The sequence below is a fragment of the Glycine max genome, chromosome 15, assembly GCF_000004515.6.
Source record: "Glycine max cultivar Williams 82 chromosome 15, Glycine_max_v4.0, whole genome shotgun sequence".
In the NCBI taxonomy this organism is placed as follows: domain Eukaryota; kingdom Viridiplantae; phylum Streptophyta; class Magnoliopsida; order Fabales; family Fabaceae; genus Glycine; species Glycine max.
Window position 1 is genome coordinate 15049607 of NC_038251.2, and position 17791 is coordinate 15067397.

Here is a 17791-nt window from a genome sequence, read left to right on the forward strand (position 1 = left end):
AATTTTTTTATCAGAGAAGAAACACAAAATTTACAACTTTATCTAGACTAAAAACAATGTCAAAGACAAAAAATAAAATTGTTGTTTTATTAGGAATTCAATGTAAAGAAAAAAAAAGTTTCAAGGATAAAAACAAAATTATTATTTTTATTAAGAATTTAATAAAAAATATAAAAAATAAACACAAAATTCTTTTATTTATTAAGAATCAGATTATATTTTAGAAAAAAAAGCTATGGGAGTTGTCTTTATGGGGGTTGTAACTTTCTTTTGTTTTCTTTATTCTTTTCGTCCCACTACCAAAAAATGCAACCAACCCGTACTAAAAAGTGTTGCTAGATGCACCCAGCATTATTGCTGGTGCACCCAATATTCTAAAAAAATGGCAAAATTGCCCTTGCTTGTTTTTGCTCTTACTGATCAAGTTGATCCGTACGTTGATCCGTAAGAGACTTACAGATCAACTCGAACTGTAAGAGACTTACGGATCAACTTGATCTGTAAGAGACTTACAGATAAACTTGATCCATAAGTCACTGGCACACTTCACTTCTCCGAGTAGTGCATCCACCTATCGTGTATATCATCATACGAGACCCATGAATCGACAGGAGGAGCAGGAATGGTCTGCGTGTATCCAAATTGCCGCACGACCCTCTCTGGTCGGTAATAAACAGCAACAGGCCCCCAGCGCAAGAGACCGGAATAGCATGATATGACGTGGAAGTCCCGGACCAATCAGTGCTCCCCATACGGGATCCAACAGACATCTGGAATCCGAAGTCGGTCCAAGCGCTCCCTGTATGCCGGTGTACGAATGCTCTTCACGGTCTTCTTCATCGCAATCCACCTACACGCACGCAGAGAATCCTTGTCGTAGTCCTGATCAGCAGTGGAGTCTGCGACTGACGGAAAGTGCTCGTAAATCCAGCACTACAGATGTAACATCAAAATTATAAACATTAATAATGAAAGTGTAACAAAATTTAAAGTTGAACATTGTTGAGCCTGGACGAATGAAAAACATATTTGTTACCTGCAGCAGTGTGATGTAACCGCCAAGCTGTCGGCTGTGGCTGATAGATGCATCGTTCAATTGGTTGTACATATGCACCAGAGCAGCCACTCCCCAGGTGTACCTCTCCGTCATACTGAGGTCACAAAGGGCCTCCAAGTAGATATCATGCACATTGGTTGCACTCTTGTTAGCAAACAGAGTGCAACCCAGAAGATGAAGAAGATATGCGCGAGCCGCAACTGTCCAATGACCTGCCTGGCATCGGCGCTCATATATATCACGTACCCATTGCAGGCGTACGTACGGTCCACGACACTGGGTTGTCTCAGCCCTGGCAGACTCTGCAGAGACCATCAATAAGTCCATCAGCATCTGAACCGCATCGTCCACGTGCAAGGGCTGAAAGGCGTGTAAGTCGCCAACCACGGGCAGATGGAGAAGCGAGGAGACGTCGTCCAGTGTGATGGTGAGCTCTTCCACCGGGAGATGGAAATTAGACGTCTCCCAATGCCACCGCTCCACAAACGAGGACAAAAGTCCTCGATCGCCGGTGTCTACCGAACACGTGATCAGAGGACTTAGTCCTGTACCAGCAACAAGTCCCTCAATGGCAGGGACAAGCCTGCCTAAACTATGAACCTTCCTCTTATGAGAGGATAACTTCAACTCAGGACGCTCTTGAATTGAAGTATAAAGGAACGCAAAATTCATTAAAATCATCATTTAAAGGAAAACTAATTTCAATCATAAAGTATAATTTACAAGTAACTAAAAATAAATATTATAAATACCTCTCCCGTCCATACGTTGCAAGCAACGTGATCCGCATACTGGGTCAACACGTATGGGTCGCTCGGACCACCCGGAAATCCCTCATGCTCATCCTCAGCAGCCTCTGCGCTTGTGTCCGCAGGAATGTCTGCCACAATGTCCTCTACATCAGCTGGTGCCATCGGGTCATCCGGAAATACGTCAGCCTGAACATCTGGCGTAGGGACCACTGGCTCATCGTGTGCCGCAGTCACAACAACTCGCTGCCTCCGTGCGGATGCGGTAGGCCGTCGACGCTGCGGAGCATCATCGGAATCATCACGATCTCCTCGGCCCACACCTCTGCCAGTAACGTGACCTAAGGCACGACCTAATCCTCTGGTCCTAACCATGATCTGCAAATGAGTACCGCAAAATCCATCACTCATTTCATTCTCTCAAATTTCATGCGTCTAACGCATATAGGCATTATGTTTTTTCAGGCACTACTTGGTAGAAAAAGGATATTTGAACTTTGAAAAGATATATGCATTGCTTATAAGTGACACTGATTTGGAAAGATGAGAGATTTGGGAAGCAATATCCCCTTCAAAGTTAGAATCAGACAAGTTGACATGCGTGAGTCTCACAAACCCACCAAAGCCAGATGACAAATGAGAATGATTAAAATCATTGAAAGCATGGTTAAGTGAGTGATTAAAATCATTGAAAGCATCTAGCTGAAAATGAACATTTTGGGTCTTTGCTTAAGGGAATCATATGTAATTTGTACCAAAACTTGGAGGGGTGGCGTTCAGTAAGATTAAGGGAAAAGATAACATTTCATTGATTAGAAAATTTGAGGAGAAAGAAATTCTAGAAGCCTTGAAGGAATGCAATGGTAATAAGAGTTCGAGACTGAATAGCTACATTTTCTTGTTCATTAAGAAATTTTGTCACTTGCTTAGGGATGATGTGTTGAGGATTTCCATAGGTTTGGGTCTTTGCCTAGGGGAAGTAACCCATCTTTTATCACACTTATACCTAAGGTAAAAGATCCACAAGGCCTTGGTGGGTTTCGACCAATTTCCTTAATTGGTTGTATTTATAAACTTTTATCTAAGGTCTTGTCATAGAGGCTTAAGAGTGTGTTGCATACGATTATTGATGGGAGACAAGGGGTGTTCCTATGGAGGAGTATGCTTGATGGGGTGATCATTGATAATGAGGTGGTCGAAGAAGTGAAGTGTTGTAAAAATGAATGTTTGATTCTTAAAATAGACTATGAAAAAACATATGATTCTATATCTTAGAGTTTCTTGTTTGATATGTTGCATAACCTTGGTTTCAATGAAATTTGGATTAGGTGGATAAGGACTTGTTTAGAGATGGCCTCTATATTTGTCCTTGTGGATAAACTTCTATATAAGCATCTATAGGAGAAAGAAACATCAAGGTAAAGTGGATTGACTTTCTCTTCTAAATAAAATCAATTTATGCACTCCTATAGAAGTTCTTTTATTAAACTTTTCTAAAAACTAATGTGCATGAAGTTGATTCTAGCTTATCAGAAAAGCTCTTTTCATTTTACTTTCTCATTTTCTTCTAATACATATAGAAAAGTTTATCTAAATAGACCCATAAATGTAACCACTGATGTGTGTTTTATTCTATTCATCATATCTTTATATAACAAGCCTAACTAATATGTATGTCTATGAAAAAGGGATATTAGCTGCTAACTGGGACAAGATTTTTTTCTAATGTGTCCAAGAGTCAGTAATTAGTTATGAAGATATATTTTAGATGCAAATTACAATGTTCAAGTTCAACAATATTGAAACAACCAAAAACAAAATAAGGCAAGCAAACCTAATTAAAGGGGGAACATTGATTTGCAGGGAAGTAACATAGTCTAGCTATTTTTTTGTTAAGGGTGCTATCAAAGACAGATACTGTATTTGTTGTCTTTCTGGGAAGGTCAAAGGTGCAGGGAACAGATGAAATAAAGCTAATATAATATTCTAATAGGACTTGTTGCATGTTTTGAATATGAAGAAAGCTACACTGCTACATTCTTTAATTAAAATATAACAAATCCACCATACCTCTCAAGCATTGCAGGACTCTTCGATATCAATTTTTTTTAAGCAATCAAACTCTGAGTCACTATACAGTCCGCAAAATATCCCTTTTAAGTCTCCATAAAATCAAAGAAAAAGAAATACCCCCACATTGTACAGTCTAAATTAAAATACCCTAAATTAATCTTCCCGTGTTGTTGCCTTCCGTAAAATGTATATGTAATTTGTACCAGAAAAGAAGATTACATACAATGAATATTCTATTAAAACTTGATACACATGATTATCAAGATTCAAGGGTTGGATTTAAGAAATTTGTATTTTAGAAAAATTATAAGGGAAGTAAGTGTCTATAAGACTTGTTCCTTGAGTAAGTGAATGCCATGCCTATAATATTGGGTAGCATAATTGGATTCCTAGGATCAACATTTAGGACTATGGAAGGTGTTGGTGGGTGTGGCATCTTTGTGCCCGTGCTTACTCTAGTTGTGATTTTTATCTTTGTAATAATGAGACTAGTTTTAGTAGCAATATATGGTTTGGAATATTTGGATAATTTCATACAAGTTTTAGGGATCAACTATATGGTGTTGGTGGGAGTGAAGCAATGATTTCCCATTTTCCTTTTTCTCTTAAGGATCAACTATTGATCAAGTTTTAGGGATTTTTCCTAATCATGTTACTTTTGAACTTAATTTGCTGAGGTTATCTAGGCGTTTGAATCAATTTTTCGATACCACATTCAGTTCTAAGTAGCAATTACATAAAAGGCAATTACATATTTGCATTAAATCAAATTGAAACAGTAGATATTCTCTAAAATGACACTATTTATCAAATATTTAGCATACATTCAGAAGTGATCCTAATAACCAAAATTCCTAATTTCAAAAAAAGCTCACAATGTATCAAATATTTGACATTTTTTCAATTAAAATGAAGTTGTGAGTTCTACGGATCACCTGATCCGTAAAGTATGTTGAGTAGTTTACGGATCAAGTGATCCGTAAGCATCTTCCTGATCAACTTGATCCGGAACATGCTTACGGATCAGGTGATCCGTAAAAAGCACAACAACTTCCCGATAGCGGTTTCCGCCATAGCCGGCAACAATGGTGGAAAAAACAAAAGGTTCAAGAAACTTACCTCGACTGTGGACGGCGAAGAAGAAGCAGAAACGCGAAGAAGAAGCACCACCACACCTTCCTCCTAATCACAGCAACAATGGCGGCAATGGCTTGGGAGGTTCACTTGGGAGGCGAAGAAGAAGAAGAAGAATGAAGAAGATGCAATTGCGGCACAAAAGAATGAAGAAGCAGAAGGGTCCGAGGAAGAAGAAGCTCAATCGCGGCGCGGGAGAGAGAGAGGCAAGAGTTATTTTCTTAAAAAAAATACTCAAGGGCTAAAAGGCCTTTTCACAACAATTGTTGGGTGCACCAGCAAAACTGATGAGTGCACCTAGCAGTGCTCCGTACTAAATTGGTGAACAATGAAAAACGCAAGGTTATGAAAGCCCAGATGAACTTTCAAGTTAACTCATAATTACCCAAACCATAGATATCTCAACTACAAACTTGTTTGGTTCAGCTGGTTAAGTTGGGCTAGGTAAAAAAGGTTCTAGTCTATAAAGGCAAGTTTGGTTTCAAGTTAACAAATCGGATAAACCACATATAAAGCCTACGAAACATAATGATGCCTGCATAAGCATTTATGGTGCAAAAAATTCTCCAGGTTGTATAACACACCACTGACACCAGCAACAAAGTTTCATGAAGCAGATTGAAAAGGTAGTAGACAACAATATCAGAGGTTTGTCCAACTAAGAATCATCTGATAATCCACTCTATTATAGTGGACCACCTTTCAGAGAATAACTGAATAAGCAACAGCCCCACGTATTTAAGAAGGATTTACATTTACTTCAGTACAAAAATTTGGTTGAGGATTCAAATATTCAATGCATCAAATGTGAAATCCTATTTTAACTTTACTCAACCAATCTCTTAAAGTTACTGTAAAAAAAAAATCTCTTAAAGCTACCATTAAGTTATTGTTAAACAGTAGTATTACACGCTGCAAATGAAAAAGGGAAAGGAAGTTAATAGAGAATGACCATTCTAACTTAATTTCTTTTATTTATCATAAAACCATCTTCAAAATCTTTTACATAATATTACAAAAAAATAATATTACAAACTGTCACGAAACACAAATCCTATAGAGCTAATATCGTCTGCTATAGTCTGAATAGTAAGTTGAAGGCTTGAATATATTTTTTATTTTTAATAAATATCTAATTTTATATTTGTTTCCTAATAAATTTTTATTCTGGAATGAGTGTTTAATAAATTAAACAATAATTTTATTTTTTTTAGTCCTTGACATTTTTAACTTCTAATAAATTAATAAAATTTGTTAATTGTTTCATGATAAATATTTTTCATTTATTAATTACTAGCACAAACTAAAATAAAATTTGTTAATTTATTAGAAAGTAAAACAAATTTTTTTTATTTATCAAGGATTAAAATAAAATATGAAAAATAAAAAATAAAAGTATTATTTTATTGTAAATTCAAAAGCAAAATAAAAATTTATTAAACAATAAACACAAAAATTAAATATTTATTAAAAATAAAAAACGCCTAACTTCAACGTCCAAGTCACAACTTTTATTTCTATAGTATGATTAACATATTGTGACCCCTTTCAAAAACGGCTGCATTAAGTTACTTGTAGTTGTAGAAGCACATCAAGAACCTGCCGTGTACAATGTAACTGGAGTTTATACATGTGTGTGTGCATAAGTGACAGGCGTTTACGTGGGTATATTTATATACATGTGTGTATGTATTTGTGTACTTGCGTGTACACGTGTTGGATCAAAGATTCTTACTTTTCAAAGAGTGAATAATGTATTTGATTTAAAACTCAATTTAAGATTTAACTAAACTTTTTATCCCTATAAAAATTAAAATAGAAGATTTTTTTTAATCCGTTTTTGTTTTGATTTTATTCTTTTAAATATTTTTTTGATTTTATTCTTCTTATCAAATAATAACTTGATGCGAGAGAAATTCAAAAACGCAACACAATTTATCCAAAAAATAAAATAAAATGCATGTTACTGTTCTGTTGCAGCAAGTCAATGGAGAACCAAAACTGCTGATTCGACATCATCGGCTTAATGTTATTACTTTACAGCATGAACTAGTACTAAAATAATTTAAATCTTTTAAAGCGACTAAAAAAAATTTAAAGACTAAAATAAAAAATGCCATATTTTATATATCTAAAAAAAATAAAAATCCTTTACGTACCATTACCTCAGTTGCAAGTGTTGAAGATATACTTTTGTAATTGTATAATATTTTATTTTTCAGTTTTAAAGATAAGATTTAATAAATAAGTTGGTTTCCTATATTTTAAGAGTAAGTCAGTTTTAATGGATTAACTTAGTTAATAAGTGGTTTCTATCTTTAATGAGTAAGTTAATTTTAATATTCTGTTTTACTAATATCTTGTTATCTAATTAGTTTATCTTGTGCTATTTATTGTATCGCTGCTCAGGACAATTTGAATTAGAATAGAATAATTCTATTTCCTCCGCATAGGTATTGTCTTTCTTCTCTTCTCTGTTTTTTATAATTTCCTCTACAAAACCAACAATTGGTATCAAGAGCCTTATTCTTACGGGACCTGTACCTTGAAAGGTGAAGCAAGTTTTTCCCACATAACTCTTCCAATCTTTGATGGAGAGAATTATGATCTTTGGGAAGTGAAAATGCAATCCTACATGGAGTCTTTGGATTTGTGGGATGCTGTGAAAGAGGATTATGAAATATATCCACTGCCTGAAAATCCCACCATGGCCCAAATTAAAAATCACAAGGAAAGAAAGATGAAGAAGGCAAAGGCGAGGACATGTTTGTTCACTGGTGTTTCACAAATGATATTCATTAGAATCATGACTCTTAAATCACTCAAAGCAATTTGGGATTATTTGAAAGATGAATACGCTGGAGATGATAGAATACGAAGCATGCAAGTGCTGAATTTAAGGAGGGAATTTGAGCTTCAAAGGATGAAGGAGTCAGAGATAATCAAAGAATACTCAAACAAATTGCTGGGTATTGCCAACAAGATAAAGTTGTTGGGAAGTGATTTTGCTGATTCGAGAATTGTAAAGAAAACTTTGGTAACGGTGCCGGAGAGGTATGAAGCATCTATAGCTTCATTGGAGAACACAAAGGATCTGTCGAAAATCACATTGGCAGAAGTGCTACATGCCCTGCAAGCTCAAGAGCAGCGAAGGTTGATGAGGCAAGATCGTGTTGTCGAAGGTGTTTTGCCTGCCAAACATCATGAAGTTGATGAAAGCAAAAAAAGATTTTTTTCAAGAAGAATCAACCAGCAAGCAGCGAAAATAGTGCAAACAACCAAAACAAAGGTAAGGATAAAAAGAAAAATTATCCACCTTGTCAGCATTGTGACAAAAAAGGTCATGCACCTTTCAGATGTTGGAGGAGACCAGATGCAAAATGTAACAAGTGCAACCAGATAGGGCATGAAGTGATGATCTGCCCTAACAAAAATCACCATGATGAGGGAGCTCAGATTACTAATCAAGAAGAGGCGGACCAACTGTTTGTGGCCACATGCTTTTGAATAGTGAATCAAGTGAAAGTTGGTTGGTTGATAGTGGTTGTACGAACCACATGACATATGATAAGACTCTATTCAAGGATTTGAAGCCAACTAATGTCTCAAAGGTCAGAATTGGGAATGTTTACTATATTCCAGTAAAAGGAAAAGGAATTGTTGCAATTTCAACCTGTTCAAATATCAAATTAATATCAGATGTTCTTTATGTACCTAACATTAACCAAAACTTGCTAAGTGTAGGTCAGTTAATTAAAAAGGGATTTAAAGTGTCCTTTGAACATCAACATTGCTTTATCTATGACATTGCTGGCTGGGAAGTTCTAAGAGTTAAAATGAAAGGTAAAAGCTTTTCATTTGTTCCAGCAGAGGAGGAACATACAACCTATTTCACTCAAGTCACACCCACGGAACTCTGGCACAAGAGACTTGGTCATTGCCATCTTGAAAGAATGCTAAACATGAAAAAAAGGAAATATGCAAAAGAAAATTTGAAGTTTCAAATGGAGGAATGCAAATCTGTTAGCACACCAATGAATCAAAAGGAGAAGTTCAGCAAGGAAGAAAGTGTTGATAACATTGATGAAGGATATTATAGGAGCTTGATTGGATGTCTATTGTATCTCACTACAACAAGGCCAAACATTCTATTTTCTCAAAAGAACAAAATTGAAATTTTTGTTGTCAATCAAGTAGCCATTGCTATTGCAAACAATCTCGTGTGTCATGGGAAGACTAAACATTTCAACATCAAGTTCTATTATTTGACAAAGATGCAACAAGGTGAAGATGTGAACTTAATTTACTGCAAGTCTAAACATCGACTGGCTGACATGTTTACAAAGTCACTACCTATCAACAAACTTGAATTCTTAAGGCAAAGAATTGGAGTTTGCAGTTCCAAAAGCAAGGAGAAGCGTTGAAGATATACTTTTGTAACTGCATAATATTTTATTTTTCAGTTTTAAAAATAGGATTTAGTAAATAAGTTGGTTTCCTATATTTTAGGAGTAAGTCAATTTTAATGGATTAGCTTAGTCAATAAGTGATTCCTATCTTTAAGGAGCAAGTTAGTTTTAATATTCTGTTTTGCTAATATCTTGTTATCTAATTAGTTTATCTTTTGTTATTTATTGTATTGCTGCTAAGAACAATTTGAATTAAAATAGAATAATTCTATTTCCTCCACATACGTATTGTCTCTCTTCTCTCCACTATTTTCTATAATTTTCTCCACAAAATCAACAGCAAGTTCTTTTATTTCAATAGATGGAGTCCACCTTTTGTATCACAAAGTGATGCATTCGGTGCAGAAATAAGCATGCCTGCATCTGCTGTTGAAGAAAATGATGCCCAAAACTCCTAAAAATCCAACAGCAAACCCAATTCCCAGGCCCATGTAGAACCAGGAGTATACTTCATATTTATCATCATCATCTTCTTCTACCATTGATTTTGTATTGTCGGATTTTTCATCTTTTGGGTATATCTTTGTAAGTGGAGGTCCACAGAGGTCAAGATTGCCGATATAACTAAGGTCCGTAGAACCTAAGTTGGGTCCCTGTTGGGATTTTGCCCATAAAATTGTTGAATGAGAGATTCAACACCTCGAGATAATGCAAGGCAGCCATGGACTTAGAAATTTCTCCCGAGAAATGATTTCTTGAGAGATCAATGGACTCTAATGGTTCCAAAAGTTGCCAACTTCTTGTGGTATTGTTCCCATCAAATGATTATGGGACAAATTCAAGGACTTTAACCCAGTGAGCATATACATTTCTAAAGGCACAGTTCCAGACAAGTTGTTACTTGAGAGATCAAAGATATTCATCAAATTAAAAATTTCTAACTCGTTGCCTTTTATAAGCATCGTAATACTACATGTAATGGGTATTGAGAAACCTGCAAAGTGAGTAGTATAGCCGACTTCACGAGTTGAAGCATTACTAGAAAGCATGGCTGTGATGTTATGCAAGCAATTCGGTATTGGTCCTGATAATCTATTACTTGCAAAATCCATCACCATTACTGAATGAAGTTGGCATAGCTGCGTGGGAACATTGCCGCTGAATTGATTGAATCTCAATTTAAGACCTTTAACATTTTGTCCCAACCAGCTTGGTATAACTCCAGAAAGATTATTGTGACCAAGACCAAGTATGGTAAGATTCTTGCAGTTTTTAAGTGAAGAAGGTACCTCTCCCCCGAACTTATTGCTTTCCAGATACAAAAATCGAAGGTTAGGCAAGGAGCCCATTGAGTGAGGAATTTTGCCTGTTAAGCTGTTATATCCTAAATAAATGTGAACCAATGATTTCTAATTATTCCAACAATCTGTTAGTTCTCCAGATTAATTATTGTAACCCATGTCCAAGTGAGCTAAATTGCTTCTATCTATCATATTGTCACATATGAGAGGAGAAATGGATCCAGACAATGAGTTATCATATAAGCATAAAATACCCATTTCTGGTGATATGCGAGGCATGCCACCTCTTAAATTATTGGAAACTAACCAAACCACTTTGGAGCTTAGCAACACATTTGATATGTCCCCATGTTGTTTAGCAGATAGAAATATTCAAGTTGAGTAGCAAAGTTCCAAAGCTTGTCAAGAGGTTCAAATGAAGCAGTTGAGTCTACAATCCTTAGAACTTTCAGAGAACTCTGTGTGAATAGCCATACAGGAAGTTTGTTTCTCACAAAGCCCAAATAAATGTCTAGAAGTTGAAAAGGAGGGACCCATTTAGGATCAAAATCAAAGATCAGGGCCGGTGAACTCATGGAAAAGTGTCTTAATTTTGAAAAAAACTTAAATTTCTTTCAGACACATTTCCAGTCAAGGAATTTTCTGCAACTAGAGGCTCTCCAAGTTGAAGAGTTGCCCAAGATTGTCTGGAAGATTTCCATTCAAGTCATTTGACTTGAGTATCAATTTAACCAAGGATGATAGGTTTCCCAAAGTTGCAGGGATTGGACCAGAAAATTTTTTTTTAGAAAGATCAAGTTCTTGTAGTTGTTCAAGTTGTCCTAACCAATTTGGAATGGGTCCTTAATTTGAGATAATTATCAGATAACACCAAGGACTTTAGAGTTTTCAGATTTGACAATGTTTTAGGTAGTTGGCTATGCATATGATTTTGGCTAAGGTTAATATGAGAGATGTCACAACTAACTAAGATTGAATAACCAACTAGGCAACTCAGATACAAATCATTGTCAGCGAGATTTAGAACTTGAAGTGAAGTATAATTAGCATACTGAAGAAATGGATAGATGTTTTCAAGTTGGCAACTCACCAAGTGTAACTCTAAAAGTGAAGGGAGCATGGTCACTGATTGAAGCCAATCAGTTTCCTTGTGAAGATGAACATCACCAAGGTCAAGATATTGCAATAATGAGGAAAGACGTGAAATCCAATGGAGATTTTCGGCAAGAAGATCATAATTATATGATAAATCAAGATAATGGAGGTTGGTGGAGTTTCCACACAGATGGGGAAGGTTACCTCTTGACAAGTCATGAAATTTCTGACTACCCATTGAATTATAATGGATAGACTTGAAGTCATTGTTGCTCAAATTCAAGAAGCTAAAAAATTCAAGTTCCAGCTAGCAAAGTCAAGCTGAATTCACCTGATAGGCACTTTGATTTGTCATCCTTCTCTAGCAAAGCAACAACTTTAGAGTGATTTGTATGACAAGCTAGATTAAGCTTTGTAACTCTACTTGTTGTGTTGTCACACTTAACTCCTATCCACTGACACCAATCTAGCTCAGGGAACCATGAAGAGAGCAAGCTTGAGGGATCTATGACCCCTTGTTTGAAGTGTAGGAGTGTGTTCATATCCTTCTCATTGCAGTGAACCTTCAAACTGCATATAAAAGAGTTGAACATGATTAGACATAATAAACAAAGCAAGAAGAATTTAACATTGGTGGCAGAGGCTTCCATGATCACGCAAGAAGATTTGTTGATGATGGGAAGACATCCGTACATTTATATGCTTGGTTGAAGTAACTGTTCCAAATATGGACGTTGTGGAAAGGAAAAAAACTATTCATCAATTCATCTGTAGAAATTAATTCCATCTCTCTTCGTGGAGTGCGGGGGCACTGCATGACATTGTGGAAATTAATTTCAATGGTCCTCGTGGAATGTAATATGCGGTTGGGTTTAAAGAGTAAAAAAAAACTTAGGTTAGTACTCAAGATTGTACGTCATGTCTATTTTTACTTAAAGTATTTTAACATAGCTTGTTAATTTTTTATTTTATTTATAATCAAGTATATTTGTAACCAAAATTAATTTCCTCTTTAAATTTAGTGTTTTCTTTTATATTTTGTTATTGGTATAAATGATATCATTCGTAGGAAAATAACATTTTGTCTTTTTACTGTGTCTTAGGTTATGTTTGATAAAACTAGAAAGTTAAACATTGAAAAAGTTAGTTTGTAATTGAAAACTTAGAAGTATATGAATAATATAAATAATATTTTTATATAAATTTCAATTTTATTGTATGAATAAAAGTATATTTTGAGGTGTTATAATTTTAGTTTTTTAAATTATTTTTAAACTTTTATAATTTTTATTTATAGATAAGTTATTTTCATTATATTTCTAGTTTCAATTATTACATTTGTTCATGTCATGAATTTCACTATTAATCTTCTATATCTTATAATATTTTTAATAAAGCTTAAAAGAAAGTTAAAAATAAATACACTTAACTAGAAGTTACACCTTTATTATATTAATTACAATAATAGTTAAAATAAATAGTCTAATATAAAATTATTTTAAAATAAAATAAATATAATACAGCGCTACATGAGAAACCTTTGGTGAAAAGAGTGCTATTTCTATTTACCTAATAAGACTCTTTCGATGACAGAATGGCCATTTGATACTGAGATTAACGTTATCTATTTTAATGTGCACATCTCTTAATTTTAAAGACGACTTTATACGAGAAAGCTAATTTGTTGGAGAAACATGTTGTAACAAGAGGGCTCATTTTAATTTCCATGATAAATATTGATGATGAAAGTGATCAATAACCACTTGATAATTAATTACAACAACATTAGTAATGTTCGAAACTGATAAGGTATTTGCCTCAGATTTCTCACCATTCTACAAATATTCAGGTAATATCCGCGTCCACAGGTTGGAAAGTGGGAACTGATAAGGATATATTCCTCGGATTTCGAATTTTTCACCCAAATATATCTTTTAATATTTTTATATCTCCAACTAATTCTCCCAAATTATTTATAAAACTATTCCTTATTTTGGATTGAAGGATACAAATTCACACCTTGTTTTTTATTTACTTTTTTCACACCGCGTTTAGAATTCGAGTTTTTTTAAACAGGGCTTTTTAGTTTCAATTTTTTTATTATGTATATTTTTAAATTATACAAATAAAATAATAATTAGTAATATATTTAAATAATATAATTAATTATTATAATTTTTAAATACTAACATATAATGTAACTAATTGTAAGAATAATTATTAATAATTATTAATATTTTAAAAAATAATTTATAAATAATATTATGACTAAATATAAACACTAACATAATAAACAATTAACATTTGTGATCATCTTTAGGCACAAACAACAACATAATTATCAGACATTTCAATGATTTAATGGATACGTTGGTAATTTTGACTTGTATTTTTCTAATTATTTAAACAACTTTTCAATTGTCTCCTTTTTCTTTGATCCATTTTATTACGTAAACAAGTTGATCTTGATTAATCTTTTTCTTTCCTCTATATTTCTAATTCATGACGCATAATTAATCCTTCATATTTTGGCAGTATGATGCATGTTTCATTTAACCAAATGATCCACTATAAACGTTGGACACATAATTGACCTTACAAACATCATCAATAAATTATTTATAATCAACTTAAACGTACTTTTGTTGTAATTACATGTGAAAACAATATCAGTGATTTTTGTAATTTATCTTAATCACACCACGATTCATATTTGTTTATAACAAATTTTTTTAGCAGATGTTTGTTGATGTATGCTATAATTCAGTCAGTTAGTTAGTAGTTAGGAGGATGTTAGTTTGACAGCTATGAAGGTTGTTGTAGCTATATGTGCAGTGTATATATATAGTAGTGATCATGAATGAAAATGAGGAGTATGAATGAGAATGAGAGTGCAGAAATTTTAATTCAGAATTTTAAGTTTCCTCTATTTTCTCAATCAATTCTTTCATCTTCTCTTATTCTCTAACATAGAGTGAGTGAGTGCATAGTGTGAGTGTGTGTGAAGAGCTTTTTTGTTCCAACAACTGGTATTCAGAGCAGAAGTTCAAGATCCTTGGATACTGAAATTGAGATGGCTTCCTCGAATGGAAATTTTCCAGCATCTATGCCCGTTCTCAAAGGCAAGAACTATGATGATTGGTGTGCTCAGATGAAGGTAATCTTTCGATTTCAAGATGTGACAGAAGTGGTGCAAGAAGGGGTTCAAGAACTTGACAGGAACCCAACTGATGCACAAAAGGTGGCTCACCGTGATTTGATGAAAAGAGATGCAAAGGCGTTGTTCATTATTCATCAGTGTGTAGATGCAGATAATTTTCAAAAAATTAGATCTGCTGATACTGCAAAGAAGGCATGGGATACTCTAGACAAATCCTATGCAGGGGATAGCAAACTCAAGAAGTTGAAGTTGCAGACCTTGAGAAGGCAGTATGAACTTCTACAAATGAGTGATCAAGAAAGCATTGGTGAGTTCTTTTCTCGAGTCTTGGCAATTACAAATCAAATGAATGCTTATGGTGACAAGCAATCAGACTTGGGGATCATTGACAAGGTATTAAGAACCTTGACACCAAGATTTGATCATATATAGTGGTAGCAATTGAGCAAGGCCAGAATCTTGAAGAAATGAAGATTGAAGAACTGCAAGGAATTCTTGAAACTCAAGAGATGAGGCTCAATGAAAGAAATTCACACAGATCAGTTGAGCAAGCTATGCAAGCCCAAACAACCAAAGGGAACAACTATGATGGTGGCAAGAATAAGAAGGGAAAGGGAAAGTGGAAGAACAACAAGTGGAAGGGGTCAAGTGAAGGCTCCAACAGTTTTGGAAATCATAACCAGAATGAAGAAATAGACAAGAAAGGTGGAGGGAATCACAAAGTGGGCAAGAAGAAATTCAACAAGAAAGGGATTCAGTGTTATAACTATCAGAAATAAGGGCATTTTGCAGATGAATGCAGAAATAAAAGGGTTCCAAGAAATGCAGATGAGGCTCAATTGGCACAAGATGAGGATTCTGACTTTGATAAAGTGTTACTAATGGCAACAACAAACTCAGAAGAAGACAATGTTAATCTGTGGTATCTTGACACAGGCTATTCCAATCACATGACTAGACATAGAGAGTGGTTTGTAAACATTGATGATAAGGTGAAGAGCAAGATCAAGTTTGCATATAACAGCTCTGTAACTGCAGAAGGCATTGGAAAGGTGACGATTCAGAGGAAGGATGGACAACACTCATTTATCAATGATGTGCTATATGTTCCCAATATGAAGAATAATTTGTTGAGTTTGGGACAGTTGCTAGAAAAGGGCTACTCAATGCAGATGGAGGACAGTCAAATGAAGATATTTGACAGTAAGAGGAGGCTGATCCTAAAGGCCTCTTTGTCAAGAAACAGAACATTTAAGATTGGAATTAAGATTGCAGAATTTCAATGCTTGGCTGCTTCTACAAGTGATGAAAGTTGGATGTGGCATCACAGGTTTGGTCATCTAAATTTCAGGAGTTTAAGTGAATTGAAAAGTAAGAAAATGGTTCATGGTCTTCCCCAAATTGAGATACCAAAACAATTCTGTGTTGAGTGTTGTGTGTCAAAGCAATCAAGGAATTCTTTCAAGTCAGAAATTCCAATCAGATCCAAAAGAAAGCTTGAAGTGATCTATTCTAATGTGTGTGGTCCTTTTGAGGTGAAATCCCTAGGAGGTAACAATTACTTTGTGTCATTCATTGATGAATTTACTAGAAAAATGTGGATATATTTCATTAAGCAGAAAAGTGAAGTGTTTAAAACTTTTACAAATAAAATAATAATTAGTAATATATTTAAATAATATAATTAATTATTATAATTTTTAAATACTAACATATAATGTAACTAATTGTAAGAATAATTATTAATAATTATTAATATTTTAAAAATAATTTATAAATAATATATGACTAAATATAAACACTAACATAATAAACAATTAACATTTGTGATCATCTTTAGGCACAAACAACAACATAATTATCAGACATTTCAATGATTTAATGGATACGTTGGTAATTTTGACTTGTATTTTCTAATTATTTAAACAACTTTTCAATTGTCTCCTTTTTCTTTGATCCATTTTATTACGTAAACAGTTGATCTTGATTAATCTTTTCTTTCCTCTATATTTCTAATTCATGAGCATAATTAATCCTTCATATTTTGGCAGTATGATGCATGTTTCATTTAACCAAATGATCCACTATAAACGTTGGACACATAATTGACCTTACAAACATCATCAATAAATTATTTATAATCAACTTAAACGTACTTTTGTTGTAATTACATGTGAAAACAATATCAGTGATTTTTGTAATTTATCTTAATCACACCACGATTCATATTTGTTTATAACAAATTTTTTTAGCAGATGTTTGTTGATGTATGTTATAATTCAGTTAGTTAGTTAGTAGTTAGGAGAGTTAGTTTGACAGCTATGAAGGTTGTTATAGCTACATGTGCAGTGTATAATATAGTAGTGATCATGAATGAGAAGAATGAGAGTGCAGAAGTTTAATTCAGAATTTAAGTTCCTCTATTTTCTCAATCAATTCTTTCATCTTCTCTTATTCTCTAACATAGAGTGAGTGAGTGCATAGTGTGAGTGTGTGTGAAGAGCTTTTTTGTTCCAACAACTGGTATTCAGAGCTGAAGTTCAAGATCCTTGGATACCGAAATTGAGATGCTTCCTCGAATGGAAATTTTCCAGCATCTATGCCTGTTCTCAAGGCAAGAACTATGATGATTGGTGTGCTCAGATGAAGGTAATCTTTCGATTTCAAGATGTGACAGAAGTGGTGCAAGAAGGGTTCAAGAACTGACAGAACCCAACTGATGCACAGAAGGTGGCTCACCGTGATTTGATGAAAAGAGATGCAAAGGCATTGTTCATTATTCATCAGTGTGTAGATGCAGATAATTTTCAGAA

At 34.2% G+C, this 17791-nt stretch overlaps 2 protein-coding genes across 2 annotated transcripts; one reads left to right on the forward strand and one right to left on the reverse strand.

Moving 5' to 3' along the window:
• Positions 1 to 738: 738 nt before the first annotated feature.
• Positions 739 to 2217, reverse strand: LOC102669392 (protein MAIN-LIKE 1-like). The gene is made up of 4 exons (XM_006598330.1): positions 1810 to 2217; positions 1304 to 1693; positions 1037 to 1201; positions 739 to 933 (listed from the first exon to the last, which is right to left on the reverse strand). The coding sequence occupies exons 1-4, from the start codon at positions 2215 to 2217 to the stop codon at positions 739 to 741; spliced, it is 1158 nt and encodes a 385-aa protein (XP_006598393.1).
• A 5602-nt stretch (positions 2218 to 7819) lies between these two features.
• LOC102669518 (uncharacterized) lies at positions 7820 to 8416 on the forward strand. The gene has a single exon (XM_006598331.1). The coding sequence runs from the start codon at positions 7820 to 7822 to the stop codon at positions 8414 to 8416; it is 597 nt and encodes a 198-aa protein (XP_006598394.1).
• Positions 8417 to 17791: the final 9375 nt, after the last annotated feature.

Excerpts from the sequence above, each read along its gene's own strand:
- LOC102669392 (XM_006598330.1), bottom strand. The coding sequence starts at position 2,217 with ATGAGTGATGGATTTTGCGGTACTCATTTGCAGATCATGGTTAGGACC. Across the intron at positions 1,202-1,303 it reads CGTACGTACGCCTGCAATGG|AGTGCAACCAATGTGCATGA; the intron begins GTACGTGATATA and ends TTTGCTAACAAG. Across the intron at positions 934-1,036 it reads GTTACATCACACTGCTGCAG|TGCTGGATTTACGAGCACTT; the intron begins GTAACAAATATG and ends TTACATCTGTAG.
- LOC102669518 (XM_006598331.1), top strand. The coding sequence starts at position 7,820 with ATGACTCTTAAATCACTCAAAGCAATTTGGGATTATTTGAAAGATGAA.